This window comes from Amphiura filiformis, chromosome 20, assembly GCF_039555335.1.
Source record: "Amphiura filiformis chromosome 20, Afil_fr2py, whole genome shotgun sequence".
NCBI lineage: Eukaryota > Metazoa > Echinodermata > Ophiuroidea > Amphilepidida > Amphiuridae > Amphiura > Amphiura filiformis.
Genome location: NC_092647.1, coordinates 55,252,811 through 55,272,007, shown reverse-complemented (window position 1 = coordinate 55,272,007; position 19,197 = coordinate 55,252,811). Strand labels below are relative to the sequence as shown.

General features: G+C 36.8%; 1 protein-coding gene and 1 long non-coding RNA gene across 6 annotated transcripts in view; both read right to left on the bottom strand.

The window, feature by feature from the left end:
* Nucleotides 1-490: 490 nt before the first annotated feature.
* On the bottom strand, nucleotides 491-5,367 carry LOC140142049 (uncharacterized). Its single transcript, XR_011857508.1, has 2 exons — nucleotides 990-5,367; nucleotides 491-945 (listed from the first exon to the last, which is right to left on the bottom strand). It is a non-coding gene; the product is annotated as an uncharacterized lncRNA (long non-coding RNA).
* Nucleotides 5,368-13,418: 8,051 nt separating this feature from the next.
* Nucleotides 13,419-19,197, bottom strand: part of LOC140142036 (myc box-dependent-interacting protein 1-like) — a 62,783-nt gene continuing 57,004 nt past the window's right edge. For 3 of the 5 annotated variants that reach the window (XM_072163942.1, XM_072163944.1, XM_072163943.1), the window contains exons 9-11: nucleotides 16,063-16,170; nucleotides 14,373-14,474; nucleotides 13,419-13,820 (exon numbers count right to left, since the gene is read on the bottom strand). In XM_072163942.1, coding sequence (XP_072020043.1) covers nucleotides 13,740-13,820; nucleotides 14,373-14,474; nucleotides 16,063-16,170 — 291 coding nt within the window. In that variant the 3' untranslated portion in view covers nucleotides 13,419-13,739. Of the gene's footprint in view, nucleotides 13,821-14,372; nucleotides 14,475-16,060; nucleotides 16,171-19,197 lie in introns of those variants that run through there. The other 2 variants (XM_072163945.1, XM_072163948.1) reach the window with 1 other exon arrangement.

Below are 19,197 nucleotides of genomic sequence, written 5' to 3'. Positions count from 1 at the left end.
GTCCCCTCCACTTCTTACTATATATTAATGACCTTAATGACACCTTGCTATCTCCTCAAGATAATGGTACATCACAGGTAGGTAAAACTACACTTTATTTAAGGTTATAAAGACACCTTGCTATCTACTGAAGATAGTTTATACAGGCACCTTGCTATCTACTGAAGATAGCTTGTACATCCCAGGTAGGTAAAACTATACTTAGGTGTGGTTTCAAACCAAAATTGACCAACTTTGAAATTTGACCCTGTATTACCCTTTAAATCCACTGCAAAACACTCCAGGCATCACTTGTGAAATAAGCACCAACATATATCTGAAATCCTCATTTAATTTTCTGCAAGAAAAACCTTGGTGCCCCGATTGTATCCAAATGTTTTGATAAATTACAGTTTTAAGTGTACTGTAATGATAATAACCCTAACAAAGAATTTACCCAACAAAGAATTTAGTAATCAGAAACAACAAAACATAGGTACCAAAGACAATCAATGCTTTTAGTAAAAATGTTTTAATTCATACATTGTTCACATATTTATAATGAAGTCACAATTGGTTATCAAATTTCGGGAAATATTCTCTGTTCAGTCGACCCAATTGTAACATACCATACACATAATAATAACATAATATTATAATAATAATAGTAAGAGAAGAACCATATAAGGGTGAATGTGGTTATTCCTGTACAGTCAACATATAACATATTATAAAAGGGTATTTATATACATACATATATATAGCCTCCTTAACTCTTTGGAATGAAGTCTCTCATCAATTTACCATGATTCGTGGGAACCACCCAGTACACTCAACTTGCAGGTGGACCAGGTACACAACTAACCCCAGCATGTTACATGCCAAGCTATAATTATACTTTTTCTAAGTGCACAAGACTTGATTAAAAATGCTCAAATTTTAACTAGACACCGGGCAAGTATCAACCTGATTACAGGCAAGTATCAACCTGATTACAGGCAAGTATCAACCTGATTACAGGCAAGTATCTACCCGATTACAAATTTCCCGACATGTTTACTACTCTCAATTCCCAGTAGGGATAGGATGCTCATTCTAAGCCCTGACCCCACAGCACTGTGTTCAAGGCAAGTGGGTAAGGAACTTCAGTTTTAGTCGAATTTAGCAATCTTCCATGATATGAAGGATTTTAGCGGCTGATGCTGATACCATCCTCAATATACAACCATTTTTGATTAAAATAAAGGTTGTGGTTAATTACACTCCCTTTTTGTTTACCTAAAGAGAATCCAATGTACAAATTGATTATTCATCCCAATAAATTTAGTTAAACTGACATTTGGCACTTTTTCCAAAGGTATATTGGCCTGAAAAAAACAACCGCATAACAAAAGAAATAAATAAAATTCAAAACAAGCTTTTGCATTAATAATTACATAGCTTTTTCAGACACCAGTAAGTCTGCCAATTTAAGCTTTCCACTCAAGTTGCCAGGACTATACCAAAGCGCTGTGGCAACACATTTCAAGTGCCTAGTTATCAAACATTGCATATCAAATTCAGCACAGTCCATCTCAACCTTGCAAATTTGTCAATTATAATATCAAAAGACAAGTTATAAAAAAAAGCTTAATTTCTATACTATTTTTACTCACAGCGAGTCAGTGCACAGTTCATTGGGTGCAACTTCAAATCAAAAGTATTTGCTTAGTTTAAAGGCTGCAGTACATACATGTTTAAACATGCTGCATAGATGGTACGTGCACAAGGAATTTGATGTCACCGACTCGCAGAGACTAAAAATACTATAAGAGAAAGAACATGTCTTGTGCAAGGTGTTATTCAACCTTAGGCATGAGAATAATATGGGAAAACCTGTAAAAGGTGAAAAAGGGGTGTGAAATTTTGCAAAAACACTCCAAAACGGTTGAAAATAAGTGCATATAAATTCTGAAAACTAAAAACCTGAATTCAGGTTAAAAACAGGAAATTCTCATGCCTGTATAAACCGTTAAGTTCACAATTGGCCAGTATTCACACACAAAAGATGAACTTGACTTCTAGCCTAGAATGGGTTATTCCAGTTGAAATCCGTATACCCCTATGGAAGACATGACCATAATCTCCCACACAGGGAGTGTGAAATTCAATGGAATTACCTGAATGGGCGATTTCATTTGAAATCTACACCCCCTGTGTAGGAGATTAACATCATGTCTTCCATAGTAATCCAGTGTATGGATTGCAATGGAGCCCAATGGAGCTTAGTCCATGTATGTTACAGCAGATTTTGTTGGCTTCATTTCTCCTCAACTTACAAGCTGGTAAACTTCAAAAATGCTAAATAAAATGAGTAGCCTTGGGTGTTCAAATCCCACATTGACAGCTCAATGGTAAAATACATGGCTTCAACCCATGAGACTAGCACAAGTTTTAGTCAAAGACTAAAGTTAGTCCATATTTGTGAATACTACCCTGTGTACCAAAATGTGTCACATCGATGTATTACTTGACAGAATATTATTTTTGTATCTACAGTCAAAATACATAGTATTGATCATTTTCATCTTATTTTTTACCAACTAAAAATCTACCCGGGATACTGCCATAATATTAATGAGAAACATGATATCATGACTAAAGCATTTTCAAAATCATGCGAGAGAACACTGATGTGGAGAACATTGATGCGGAGAACACAGATACTGACCAAGTGCAACAAGGTAGCTGTTGAACAAGTCACACCTGCAACATTCTACGCCTTTTTTAAAGGGGCATTTTGTGACCAACGGAGACCTCCAGCTACATAATGTTTGTGTTCAAAATATTTCTTGCAGATTAATTTGCTTAACAAAAATATCAAATTTGTATTTATGTTCTGTTAACAGAACAAAATTACAGCACAGTAGCCTATGGAGCAATGTAATATACATACTCATGCATAACTCGCAAATGCAAATGTGGAATCAGCTGAAACTTTGGGAATAAACTTTTTTTCGTTGGTATCTATCAAAACTAGCATAAAAAGAGGATACTAGAATCACACATACTCCTTGCAGTTGGATCTCAAATGACATCTGAGCTCATGTGTTGACCTTTGACACCAGCATCATACAACTGAATTCGCAAATTAAATTTTAAGAAATTGACAGATGTCAGCTTTACACAATGAACCAAGACAGAATACTTTATATGTGACACGATCAAGGGGACATGTCGACCCTGGTCGAAAATGAGTTTTACATTTGTTTCTAAAGAGGACATTTAGAGCTTTCAGAAACTGAAAACCCTATGTTGATACAGCTTTTCTTTGCGAAGTTACGTCAATTTACCAATCGCTGAAAACAATATAAAACAAAAGAACTTTAACACTTTCTTTGCCAATATCTCAAAATCAATATTAGCGACATCCGACTCATTTCCCTTGATCGTGTCACATACTTGAAGCTACAGTAACTCTACATGTCCACCAGTTCATCACAGAAATTCAAAATTCCCATGATAAGATCTGGCAACTACACTCAGCCTCTGAACAAATAAAAGAACAAACAAGATTTTATACACATATTCATTCTTTCAACTCTCTCTCTACAGGGAAAATAAATAGGCTGGAACTGAACCAAAGTCTGCAACTATGACTGGCTTTTACTCGGATCTTATTCCAAAGGCAAATATATCTACCATACTTTCTATATTGAAAAGCCTTTTCAGGAAAAGAAAATGCAAAGTAATACATTTAAGAGTGAAAAATCAGGACCAGTGCTGATTGAACAATTTGACATCAAGAGCCATTCCACAATGCTTTACATAGCTTTTATAGCCAAAGAAGTGAACTGCTCCTTTTGTAATTCAATGACCAATTCTAAGTCATTAAACATCTTCATCATCTGAAAGGATTTTCATCGTCAACATGAGCATGATAAAGATGTATATATTTATTCATATATCCTATAAAATGACTCTAAATGTATTCAATTGAAGTCAGTACCAGTACTGAAGTGATTAATCTCATAAATTTATGCAGATTTTTTGCCTATCATAATTTTTCAGAACCGTTGGTCATTTGATTTAGCACATTGGAGAAAATGGGTTATTCCAACAGAAATCCATACAACCCCTATGAAACACATGACCATCTCCCACACAGCAGGTTTCAAATGGAATCACACATTCAGGTAACCCCATTTGAAATACAAACTCCCTGTGTGATAGATTAAGGTAATATCTTCCATAAGGGGTGTATGGATGTTAACTCAAATAGCCCAATCAACTTTATCACTACAAATGACCACACTGCAAGTAATGACATTGTAAGTGTGTCACACTATTGATTGAGTGTGAAGCATGTGTGATCTTGCTATTTTTAAAATCAATGTAATTGTCCTTAAATAACTGCTGTCATAGTGTCAAGTCACAACTGGTTCATGCTGTGTTCTGAACCATGATCAAAATGATCACAATGCAAACTCAATAGGTTGCTAACAGGTGTGTGCAAACCAAGGGTGAACCAGTAGGTATGATGTTTTACTTTGACAGCGAATAGATGGGACTACTTTTTTTAAAACAATAATATCCCAAACCCAAATCAAAGGAAACAACTAATATCAACTATATCATGAACATCTTATGTATACATAAGGAATAACCTTGACAAATGTCAAACATTATGTAACAAATTGCAATAAACAGAGCTGAGAGTATGTATTTCATAAATACAAGCAGCAGACTTAACATGTACAGTGAAGACTAATATATAGATATTGAGGGGTCAGAGCCAAAAGGCCGTAAGTGCATTTTTGGCCACAATGAGATTTTGGTACCAAAACTGGGCACCTTATGATTGTATAGCCATAATCAAGCTATAACCACAGAAACTGTTATCAGAGAAAATGTAAAGCCCGAGTGCAACACTGCATGAAATGTGTGAGAGCCACAAGGCCCCAAGTACAAGAACACCTGTATCATTACATGGCATTTTTGTACTAAGGGCCTTTTGGCTCTGACCCCTCGATATAGTCTAGACATTCTCTGGGTGATTTTCCATTGCGACAAATGTTGCGATTTTTGTTCTCCCTAGTGATTTTCGGTTCCTGGCTGTGACTTTCCGCTCACATGATCATCTTTATACATTTCTTCTTCTCAACATTTGTCACTGCTGAAAATCCCTTGGCAAATATGCTACTGTGTCTGTGTTGATGGGAAAATGCCCATAAAGTGTCAAACTGTATATATCAGCCTCAAGGCCAAAAACAATTCTTGTGTTGCCCTTAAATGAAAATTTACGATAGTGTTGGGCGTTTGTTTAAATTTGTTTTGTTTTTTGAGTGTTTTACTAACTCAACCATATTAAGTCTACCTACAGTGAGAGATCAATATATTTCTACACTGTTGGCTATTACAGAATGCATATTTGATCAGATTTTGACATTTTAGCTAAGCAATATTGATTTTACCCCAATTTTAAAAGCCCACCCAAGCAATCTTTTGCAAAGATCGGGTCAGCCCGGTAAGGGCAACACAACAACTTTTTGATTGCCAAATTCAGCAAAGAGGAAAGGTACAGGATTGGAAATAATACAATGTGGAATAAATTGCACAAAATGTAGCTAATTAATACAAAGTTTACCTAGTACGCTAGACAGAAACAGTGGCTCACTTAAAACAAAAAAATACAATACAAACAAAGCCTAGCTGCAGTGAAAAAGTAGCTAAGCTAGAAGAGCCAAAATATATTTATACAAGGCTTGATATGCATAAAAGGTGTCTCAGTTAAGAATTGAAACCCTCGATACCACCCAGTATGCTTTAGTATGGTATCTCCTACAATAGTGAGACTTCATAAAATACAACCTTTCATTTGATTTCCGATTCACAGAGGACTACTGAGCATAAGGGACAGTTTACACCACATGTCTTATTATTGTGACAAATACAGTGTTTTTGCCATCAAATGTTACCTCTTTCCATTCTTAGCCATAGTTTTCTGCATCATACATTTATAAATGGGCTATTCCAGTTGAAACCTAATGGAAGACATGACCTTAATCTACCACTTGACACAGGGGGTGTAGATCTCGAATGGGAGTCACCCATTCAGGTAACCCCATTTCAAATTTTCACTCCTTGTGTGGGAGAATAATGACATGTATTCCATATGGGGTGTATGGATTTCAACTGGAATAGTCCAATAGATGCTGAATGATCTGTGACAGAGGTCAATCACAGCTGTCATCAGGACAAATGCAGTTACACAAATGGTGATGTCCCAGGGTTCAAGTAAGTAGGAATTTGGGTTTCTTAATTGACTTCTTGAATTGATAATTAAGGTGGTGATTTTCAACTAATCAAGACCACATGCCTTCAAATCTGAGCGTTTCTGCTTATAGTTTCTTGAAAGATTTGAACTATGACCCAATGGATCATGTCAAACAATCAATCAACCAACCAATCAATCAATCAATCGATCTCGATCGATCAATCAATCAATCAATCAACAAATCAATCAATCAATTAGTCATTCAATCAATAGGTTAATCAGTCAATGCAAATACAAATGGCAAGTTTGCATTTCAATCCAGTCTTCACAATTCTAAATCTACATGCCTACCCTATTACCCTCAACTACTACTATGGCACTAAAACATTTTTTACATATAAATCAGCGAAGTATTTGAACAAAAGTTTAAAAAAACTCTACATGAAATGATTCTAAAATTTGTACCAAAAATCTGTCTATTACAAAACTATATCAAATCAGAATACTAAAATTTAATGATTTGGGAATATAAAGGGAAATAAATACGCTAATAACATGAAACACAATGATATGGATGGGTTGAAAATTGGAATTTTGTAATTTTTCACTTTTTGAACGATATTCGCTGTCGTAGTGCAAGTTAGTAACTATTGGTTACTGCTCCAAGCCTGGGCTCATACACCTGTTCCGAATTTTGATATGCCATAGGCTTTGTGTTGTGATTATTTCGATCAGTGGTTCGTAACAGAGAAAGTGTGATCCAGTTGACCTAGCAACGGTCATATTCTAACATGCACTATGACAGCGAATAGGCGGTGGTGCTTACAATGTTCATATCACAATTTGATATGCAGATATCATATGTGTTACATTACCTCCTTCAACATGTAGATATTCTTACAGCTTTCTCAATATCCATACCGTTGTCCACCTCCATATATATATGTTTCAATGTCTCTACTTTTATTGAAAATGAATATGCATAATAACAAACGCCAGAAGAAATACACATTATATTGAAACACACTTCTTTTTGTTAAAACCCATTTTGGCCAAAGAACTTTGGGACACGCATAGTATTATTGTAATCATATCAAAATAGTCTATTTTATACATCTTCATAATAGCTATATTACAAAAATTGGCTACATACAGCTCTACAGATTATGCTACAGTTTGATTATAGACTAAATCCTTCAGTCGTCTACACTGCGCATGTATTTGTGTTATGCTTGAAGTGACGACTGAATAACTTACCGCTCGTATTGTGTCTGACTCATGAAAATATTCTCGCGCAACTTTGGTTGTGCGCCATAGCGCGACAGACTAGCGGCGCCTGTGTACCGTGTCGTTGTACCGCACCATTGTGATACACTCTCTGAAGTTCTAAACATGTGTTTAAAATGGTCAAAAGGTCACTTTGGACACAACTGCAGTCTCAATGCAACCAGAATCTGGTCAAAGTCCGACACATTTTTAAGACGTACGTTTTTCAGTCATCAAAGCTGAAGTTGAACCGCGCAAGAACCTGAATCCAGGTCTACTTCCCTCGCTAAATCTTTATCACGTAATGAATACGGAATAAATCGCAAATATGTACGGCACTAGACCGGGATGGAGGTTATTGCGAGGGCAGCAGCCTAGTTTGATTATAGTTTTGTTTATTACTAAACTGATTAGCAAAAATTCATGTTCCGAATGCCCATATCTTATTTATTTACTTATTTATTTATAAGTTGCAATTCTCGCAATTAAAAAAATGGGGTAATATTTGACTGCGCTTTTTCAGTTCAAAATGAAACAAACTACCACATCTGCTTCACTAGTTATTTGGGAATCCTGGATTGGGCTATTCCAGTTGAAATCCATACACCCCCTATAGAAGATATGACCTTAATCTCACACACAGGGAGTGTGAATTTTAAACGGAGTTACCTGAATGGATGACTCCTTTTGAATCTACACTCCCTGTATGGATATTTAGGTCATGTCTTCCATAGGGGTCTATGGATTTCAACTGCAATAGCGCACCGAATGAACTTTGACATGCTCACTTGCAAGGGTTAAGTTCAGCAACTACTAAAAACCACGCAAATAGCATGCATAGGGTGCATACAGCGCATCGTAATAATAATTATTATTTTATACATACATAGCATTATATATATATACAATTCATAGAACCAGTACAGAACACCAACAACAAAATGGTTGTATGGCTTTACACAAATAAGTTCTGAGTGAAATACAGCGACATAAGCTCTACAGAGACGACCAAGATGACATATGATAACATGCGCTACGCACATTGATTGGGATCGTCAACACACCACATGGATATTGTGCAAAAGTACAACCATTCCTTTACTTGTTATGGTAAAATAATTTATCTATCTGTGTATGATAATTATTTCTGTTCATATAAGGGAAAGCTTTAATGACAATTTCCTAACAAGGTGGGTTTTAATTTTTTTTTGGGGGGGGGAAAATAAAAAGTAAAAAGGATAATTACGGGAAAATAATGCTACATAGCTGCAGGTATCTCATACCTTTTCACCACAATAATTTTGTGTTTACAGTCCACCTGAAGTTGATCCATATCAATCAGTCTGAGAAGTCGCAAATGTTTTATGATTTTCTTGTTCTGCAAGTTGCGCATTGCTGCAGAAATGGTATTTGGCACTATGCACAATTGCACATCTTTCATGGTGTTTCAGCCTCCAATTGGTGGGTGGGGGAATTTATGGTATACTCTCTATGGGTGAACATCAGATATGGTGGCTTTACCACAGAATTGCTCATGGGGCCACCTGGTAAATTTCACATTTCAATTCTTTGTGGCATATCTGACATACATTTAGAAATGTCATTTATATCATCATGGATCCTGAGCTAAAGTTTGTTTGGCTTATAATTGGCAACTATTATTTGGTTTTTGTTATTGCGCAAGTCCCAACTTACACTTGTGTAAATTCACACAAGCATGCACTAATCACATAATATACAACGCGCAACTAGCGTAAGTGCTGTGCCCAACTGGCAACTGCGTACATGCCATTCAATATCAATACACAATGTTACAAGTCTTGTTGTTTTCACCAATTATAAGCTGAACAAACTTTATGAGTAGGAGTATAATACCAACCTTGCATTCTAAAACATATTTACCCTACCAGTCCCTTGCATGGATAGAATACCTCAAATTTCTATGAATTTGTTGAAAAAATCTTTTAAATATCAAATAAAATCCTGATGCCATGCGCCAAAGCAACATTTAAACAAGTCAGTAGAACAAAAATGTTTAGCCCCAAATTTGCATCAATCATAGGCAATAATGCCAACTGATTGCTACACACGCTAGCTATCTAAGTGTATTACATACACCACTCCTAAAGCATTTTAAATGCGTTTACAAATATCAAAGACTGTGGGATTACAGAAATTTATACTGCATGCTTGAAAACAGCCAGTATAATTGTTGGAGAGTCTATGGATACTCATTCTCCATGTGGAATTTAGGTATACTTTATCTTGCAAAATTACAGTTAGTGTTGATACATGTGTAATACCTTGACACAAATTGCTTGAGCAATGATTTTAGTAATTTAGATCCATAGTTAATACTATATACTCCAGGTTAAACAAGAAGCACCCATTGTATAGTAGCCCACACTGAGTAAGCAGTATTATTATACTTTGATATGGGTTAGTTCACAAGTGAGCTAGCTGAAATCCACTATAAAACAGTGCTATATAAAGTCTGTATATATGTAATACATACTATTCACCCCTTGCATGGTTCCGCCATTATGGGTAGAGCCTCAAACTGGTAACAGACATGATGGAAAGAATTACATCACTTTACACAATGTTATATAACTGGTTTAATTCTCATCCATGCATGCTGCCATATCGAGGATCTACCTTCAAACTTGATGACCATGCAAGAAGTGAATTAAGACTCCTTTATTGGGAAGTCCAAGCTGAGCCAACAATAACATTGAGGGTGCACCTTGACCACCATTCTGAGTAAGAGAATGACAGGAAATAGACAACCTCAATGCAGCTATGATCTTAAAATACCCTTATTGTTTATTCTAATTCAAGGTCAAATATGAGAGAATAAAAGACAACCTAAAAGGTTAAATGTGTACTGTTTTGATCTCTGAAGCATTATAATACAATAAAAGAAATAAATAAATTAGCTATTATGATCCAGAGTTTAGGGTGGTAACAACCTCTGCTGCCTGGTCATACAATATACACCATGAGTATACCTACACATAATACAGTAAATTTCCTAATTCTTCATATTTCCAGGTACGCACTGGTGATCATTGATCATGTAGAGAAGGGAAAGTACCCAGTCTCCACCCTTCTACGTACCAATGACCAATTTATGGGTCAACCATCTTGTTGTCATGACTGTTGATCAACCAATTAGCATAATTGTTTCTGCGTTTATGTCCGAATACGCTTGACGCACACCATACAACTCAGCAGAATTAAAAAATTTACTGTAGGTACTTTATGGTACCTACATGCATCTTGTGTAAACAAGAATGCATTACCTAATGGTGGTACTCATCAAGGAATCTATCTATGTATGCGAGGCTAGTGTATCAGCCTCTAAAAATAGATTCAAAGAAAACATAATCAATTTATATCATTAACATTACAACTTTAAGCAGCACATATGTAGCTCCTACAAAAACTATATAGTGGGGTCAAAGGTTACTTTATACACTTTGATTACATTTAAAAAAAAGTATATGATCGGTTTAATTTTTCAGCATTGCATACAGCTGTGGTGCAAACATGATCAATTGATCATGTTTTCAGGGAGTGTAAATTTCAAATGGGGCTGCCTGATTGGGTGAATCCATTTGAAATCTACATGTCTTCCATAGGGTGTATGGAATTCAACTGGAATAGCCCATTTTTACTTCCATGTTGTGGAAAAGGATAAGACAATTATGTAAGTGAAGCACTAACACTGGGGTTGACTACCACAGGTGATTCGGAGTGATATCAGCTGGGCTAATTAGGGTCACAATCTGACATTATCTACCACATTAAAAGGCTATATTGCTTTATTTCAATATGAAATTGAACATAATTCAGAATTGTAAGAAAGTATTGTATACATAACAATGTCACCTTCATCACATGCTCAGTTTTTAAGTTTACCACATTTGTAATGTTGTTTATGAGTATATGATTCCATTCATAATGCACCTGTTGTAGTGTACAAGTTTGAAAGTACAAGGGGATACATATATATTCCTTTACATCTATATGATTTCAATATTATTTTTCATGCACAGATACATGTATCTTGTTACAGTGATCAGATCATAGTTACTGCATTCAATATCCCTCATACCTATCTTTTAGAACATGAGAACATATCAAAGAGATTACTGTGCTATACTTAATTCTCGGACACAATATGTGTAATTTAAAAGCAAAGAATGCATCCACAAGCATTCCATATTATATGCACCTGACATTGTAACTCAAAAACACAACTCAAAAAAATTATAAACCAATCACCAGGCCTTGTCTTTTGAGGCGAGTGAGAGTGATCACTCGCCTAAAATGAAGCTGAGGAGAGCTTTTTATCACTCGCCTACATTTGGTGTAATAATAATACAAGTGATTAAAATCACTATCCTACAGCTCACCTGGCAAGTTTTGAGGAGAGTGAATTTTCACTCGCCAGCAATTTTCAAAAGACAAGGCCTGAATCACGCTACACAATGTTGCTGATTACCAAGATCCGAGCTCCAGGTAAGTATGCACACATTTGATGCACAATGCACGGCACATACACTTTTGTCCGAGAATTAACAATAGCGACGGTATACTCGAGTGTGGACTCAGAATAGCATAACATTATAAAGAAAGACAGAGACAAAAAGACTAAATCACATCTGACGTCAGGCCATTTACGCGACGTGGTTGGTCGCCGACCTACGAAATACGGCATTTTCTGTCTAGTTGTCAGAATTTTAGATGCGACCAGTCTTTTTATCTCTGTCTTTCATTATATTATAAAACAAAATATTGGATTGTCATGGTTGGGACCAAATAGTTCACCTCTGGCGTTTATCAATGAAAGCCCAAAATCAAATGATAATAAGCCTGTTACAGCTTTAGCATCACAAAGGTATGTGCATTGACACAATGCATTACATGCAAACAAGCACAAGTCATACTTGAAATCCAAGGTGAAATAATCCCATGGTACACTATTTTACCCAAAATGAGTGACTCGCAAACATTACAGAGTCTGTATTATTTAAGTCTAATCTCTTTGATCAGACAGTGGAGTATGATCTGCTTGGTGCGTACACAGCAGTATGATCCTTTCAGTCTCAATGCAAATCACCCAAAACATGTATTGAAATGTGTACATGATATCAAACTGCCTGGAACTAACCCAGCACAATCTGTTCCAATTCCAGTGAGACCTCATACATATTGTCCTGGGGTAAGATTAGGCCTATGGTCACTGGAGGGGTGTGAAAACTAGAACTACAGTCCACTAACAGCCCTGATTTTAGAGTAAAATTCTAATACCTATTACAATACATCCAAAGGTCCATGGAAATGAATGAGGTGTCACTGGAGCTATAATTAGTCAGAGGGTGACACTTCACAAATCATGTCATTACACTGTTAACAAATTTCAGGAAGGCTTTAAATATCCATTTTTACTCTCAGATAAATGGAATTTAGACACCAAGAGAAAATGAAACAAGGTAAAAAGGAAAAAAATGGTCTTAACAAGGAAGACTTAAATTTTGAGCACTAATATAACAAAATGCTGATAACAAAAGTTTTTAAAAACATCCCAAAGTACTTTTACTGCAAACTTGTATTAAATACAGAGCTCAATACAAACCAAATTGCCAAAGTGTTGTTTCCTTGTACTCATTATTTGCATGTGATTTGGACAGGACAGAAACTGAGATGTATTGCCAGAGGTCCATTATCTAACTTACGATGCTTTGGAAGTCTGAAAATCCATCGTTACCTGTGACGCATTGTAAAATCCATTTACTAAATGATTTACCATTGGTACCATTCGTAATTTACTAAAGGGATCCTTTTGTAAATTTACGACTCGTAAAAGAGTATTCGTAACTTGCAAGGAGCTACTTCAGTTAAGAAACAGAGTAAAGTGTGACCATCTCAACAATCAATAGCACTTTGGCAAAGAAGCTCACATCATATAGCTCAATTCATAAATCCAACAAAATATCAAATTGTAAAATTATCAACATCACCAAGTCATTGAACATACAAATATTGTATAACCATTCTAAGCTACTCTCAGCTGTCTTGGGTTGCCTGCTTCAATCATACCCTTCCCTGTTGCCACTCTGGAAGTAACTATCCTTGATTTATGCTGCTGGGTACTATTATAACATGATATTCCATGTGAGTGAATAATTAGGTGATGAGTAAGTTAGTAGAGCTAATGTTGATCTTGTCGTCATATTGGAGTGGTGAAATTTTCTGGGAAGACCCCGCTAACTCGACTGCCTGATACTCTACCAAAGAGCCAACCATCATCCTGTAAAATGAGATAAAATAAAATTGGTTTCCTTGAATGTACAACAAACAAGTTTTGATGGCCATTTTTTCCTGTCTGTGGTTAAGGAAATTATCATGCTTTCAATATTGCAGGCATCATAAAATCATAAAAATCATTAAAATTCAGTTTATTTGCATAAATATGCTAAAATAGCCTGCTAATGGTTATAAGGAAAAACCTGCGTATCAAGTTGATACTACTCGCCGATCGCACGGTCATCTCATGATAAGGTTCTACCTGCAAAGTGCATGCAAAACCCTTCTAGCACGTTGCTAGAAAACCGTGAGAAACAAAAATGCACTTTTTGCGCATGTGTTTGCAGGGACAACCTCGTTTTGGTAGCAGGATGGCGGATCCATGCAAATTGCGAATACTAGTTCAACTGGGAACGATTTGACGCTGGGCATGCTAGCATGTTCCAAAACAATAATCCCTTTCCAGATATAGCGACTGGGTGTGTAGCTGCGTAGAACTTGATCACAAACATGACTCTGGTTTAGTATGACATGGCCACAAGACTACTAGACTCACCTGGTCCTCTGGGTCTTCAAACGGTACTACATCGATGATGTCACCCTTCTTAAATGATAACTCATCCGAGTCTCGACTTTGGTATTCATGTGTTGCTTTAACCTACAACAAAAAATACAAACATATTGTGTATTACATTGTGTGTGAAATTCTATGGGTGTCATAGCAGTATTTAGACTACTGGGTCTTATTTGGCTTCCCATACTCATGCCAAGAGTGCAAGAAGTGACCTTAAAATTGTTTAAAATGACCCTCATGCATAGAGATGGTAAAAGAACCAATAGTACTACTTTTCCATGACTTACTATAGTTTTAAGCAAGGATCTTCAGTGGTCTGCCAATTTGGCACTGTTTATATGGTGTAAACACGGAAGTGGGGTTCTGATTGGCTGATTGAATAACGTCATCATCACATCGGCACCTCGTTCGCTGGTCAAGTTGCGTTGCTTCGTGTGACCTAGTTCTTTTATGCCACAATCAGAAAGAGCAGACGGTCACCGCTGAAGGAATTTGCTGAATACTTTAGTACAAATTCTTATTTCAATATCCTTCCCAAGACGTTCCTCATAATTTTGGCACCATTTGATTTCTTCAAGATTTATAGCAAATTAGATACCCTTTCCAGGCTTCAGAAGTGAAAAATTGTGAATTCGATACCCTATCCCAGAATCGTGATACCCTATCACAGAATTATGGTAGCATGACCAAAATTCAAGGCACCATTCCACCTTAGACTGCTGCCCCTAACAACTATCAGTGAACTTGCCAAACCAGTAATCCATTTGGACAATGTGCATGTTAATGCCATGGAGATGCACTTCTACAGGTAGAACAGGAAAAGCAGGGCAACCATAGAAATCGGAAAACAAATCCTTCACACAACAGGGAAACCATCAGATACAAACTTCCTGTCATCTATGATGATCTGTCACTTGACCACACAAACTAATAGACACACCCCCTTCCCGACTTGTGTATTAAGCGGGGACACTCACGTACATTGTGTGTTTTTAATCGACACACCGGGGACAAAATGGCCGATTTCAAAAACATTTTTTGATGGAATAATTGACCATTTGGGGTCATGACCCCACACCTGTGTAGTGTCCCCGCTTTTTTTATTGCATTTTAAAGCTTTTTTAGCCATAGGGGATGCAGGTGGTATAGTCTCTACAACCGGGGACGGCCCCGGTTGGCAGATGTCCCCAGTTGTGTGATTAAACACACGAAAATGTCCCCGGAAGTGAGCATTTTCAGGCGCCCCCAGAATCACACATCACATACACACCCCCCCACACTCCTGTGTGTGTTTGTCGCCAACCGAGGACATTGTGTTTTGCCATCTAACCGAGGATGAGTGTATGATGTTTTCATCGCCTAACCGTGGACTAAAATGGCGGATTTTTTGTGTGTATAATACGAAACGGAATTTTAGCCATCACCTGCGTACGGTAGTTTTTACACGTGTGGTCCTCGATTTCAGGCAAATAGCGTTATAAAGCATTTAGCATGCATTTGAGCTTGAGGTCTTTTGCAGCAGTTTGAGATTGCTGACTGTCCTCGGTTGGAAGTAAGTCCGCAGTTTAAGGTGAAAAATCTTGTGTGTGTCCTCGTTTGCCCGCAAACATGTACGCACCCCCACCGTCATCACAATTACTTGGCGATGTGTGCGTGTGTTTGATTGACTTACTCTGTATAAAACACCATCAGGTAGATTGCCATTTGCTTGGTTTGCTGCTTGATCTGGGTCTGGTGAAGCAAGCGGTGGAGGTTTAGGTGGTCTGTCTGGAGCTGAATTCTGTCATACAAACAAACAAACAGACATTTAGTCATACAAACAACCATATCCAAGAATCAAGTTGCATTGTGAAACAATGGAATTAGTAAAATTCAAATTACAATTCTCTGTCTGAAGCTGTGTCAGAGAAAACATTTTCAGATTAAAAAAAATTCAAATATACGTTTAGAAATTTGGAACATTAGATGTTGTGTTGTGTTGGGCAAGTAGCAATATCAGGAATTACAAGTCTGCTGATAGATATGATATAAACATGGAGAGTGAAGTAGATCATTTTTGTATTTTTTACACGAAGTCTAAAGATCAATCTGAAATTTGATGTATGTGTTAAGGTAGCTGTGTACTGCTATAATTATTTTGTCCCCTAGCCTAAAATGTTCAGCTCATTAAACTCTTATCACTATGCCACATTTGGCGCCTTTAAGGAAAATTGAGACAAGACTGACAGCCATTGAAGGTAAACTTTATTATTCACCATGATTACAAAATGACATGCCCAACTGACTAGTAGCAATAGCCTGTTCTAGTATCAGATAGTCATAAGTTGCTACGGGCTGGCAACTTTTACCAGACGGGTTTGTGCCAACATAAGTTAACATACACCCTGGCAGGCAACTAGTAAGATAAGGCAGAATGTCTATCAACCTATAATACTGAGCCTAGGATTGCATCAAGAACCTATCCTAATAAAAATACTAAATAACACTTGTTTGGACAAAAGTTGCCTCCATAGCAAATAAAACGATCTTGTTACAGCTAGACAGGTGCACATCGTCATCATCCCTATATCTTCGTGTTAAAAATTGCAGTGCTAGTACAGCGAATCCTCTCGTTTTTTAACAGCTACGCATCGCGATTTTGTTCGAGATAGGCCGAGCGACTCAGGCTAAGCATACCATGACTATCATATGAGATACCACAGCGTTTCTATATTCTACACATTATTACGATTTGTGCATGCTCTAGTACCCCATATGTTTCTATTACAAGAAAAAAATTTGTTTTCAGGTAAAAGCAGGGTTTTGTTTCCAGTACACTCACTTGAAAAGCAGTACACTAATTAGCGGGGCCTTGCAGCGTGCTGTGGATATCTTTTACTGCATTTTTAATGTAAACAATTTTAAATCCAATGTAAAAATTGAGATATATTTAATTTTGAGAAGGACAATTATATGTATAGGTATAAAGGAACGCGTTTAGCCCATTTAGTTAAGTTCCAGGTGCACCTCCTATAACACAATGTATATGTACACTTTCTTTATATGTCAATAATAGAATATTGATTTCAACGGAGTATTGAGCTGTATGGAAAAAAATATTTATAATACAGGGTGTTGACACTGTGAGGTGTCGATTTCCATAGTACGACTACAACTGGCAGATTTCCAACTTCATACACTTCCGACATTGAATGTTTATAGCCGATTAACAATTACAGTGTTTTACATCAAGTTTGTACTTTGTATTCTTTTAAACACTCTCTCCATTTCTGTTGGCCCCTATTGGATTCATACAGTCCATACATCAAGCAGCACACTGACAGAGGCATCATTAATAGGCATAGCATCCTCCCCACCTGTGTAACGTTTCCTGCATGACTTGGCTCAATATCAACATTTACAAGTGTTATCTTTCACTCCAAAGTCTATTACCTGGAGAGGACGGAAGATATTTATGTCAAATCTGACAGCAGTGAAATTGCAGGAATCTCTTCATAAATTGTAAATGTCCGATCAATTGATCAAAATAGAGTTCACACAGACTGAAGATCAAATGTGATGTAAGAGGAATTTTTCTCTTTTTTTTCTTCAATGGAGGTTATCCACGTTACTCATATGTAACTTCTAACAAAAGGCGCGGGTTCCCGTAGTATTCCTCATTCAAACCAATTCAATGCACGACTTTGGAGTTACTTGCATGACTTTGGCGGGCTATTTTTTAAAACAGTCATGGTTGCACGTGCAGGTACTTCTTTTGAAAATCCTAAACAAGGTATAGCAGTCGCTGAAAGGATATGCAGCTTATAGAACACGGACAACCTCTATTATTTTTGCCAGTTTTGTTATAAATATTGTCAAATTCTATTTGCATATCATATTGTCATTCTGCTGCAGCTAAGTATGTGATGGACAAACCTTTCCACACCACAAACTAAATTTTGAATTACTGATACTCATATTTGGGTGTTGTGTGACTGCAATCACAACAATAAGTGTTGCTTACTTTAGCGCAGATACTAAATCTCATGCCCAAGAGAGGGTACTCATTTTGGTGCACAAGATCCCAGGTTCAATTCCTGGCAGTGGCAACTTGCCAAGATATTGACTTGGGCTAAGAATTTTGCTCTCCCCAAAGTGCATTTAGATTTGGGTAAATGAATCATGAGAGTACTGTGTCTTTTGGAGGGGACATTAAGCAATGGGTTCTGTGTAAAGAACGTGATACCAGTAAATGTACCTTGCAGCGAGTAGGGTGTAAACCCCTGACTGTTCCAATCTGGCCTGTATGTTGTTAGTCAGATCCCATGAAAATAAACCACCCTTTAGAGGCTTCCTTGGGCTCTCCAAGAATATTTATAGATGTTAATCTTAACCTAATCCTAAACCTTAAGTGCTGCAAAGTACAAGGGAATGCAAGTTACTTATGTAAGGTCCCTTAACCCCCATCAGAGCTACCTGCCGATTGGCCAAAATGAATATTGTGTCCAAATTTGAACCAATCAAGGAGTGTATTAATAAGATCGTCTGCAAATGCAAGTTTGACTCTAAATAGTTTAAAGCTTACTCATAATTGGCAATTCAAGTTATCAACCAATCAGTAATGCTGTTAGACGACCAAGTAGTGTCCAGGGAGTTAACAGTTGGCATGTCTAAAAAGTGATTTATTAAGTGGTGGACTATGCCAAACCTACAAGGCATATGTATACTTCACAGATTTTAATAATTGTCGGGACGTTCAGGACGTTCATAGCCTACATAATAAAGCCCTAGACAAATGACCTAAATGATTGTGTAGATTAACATCTGT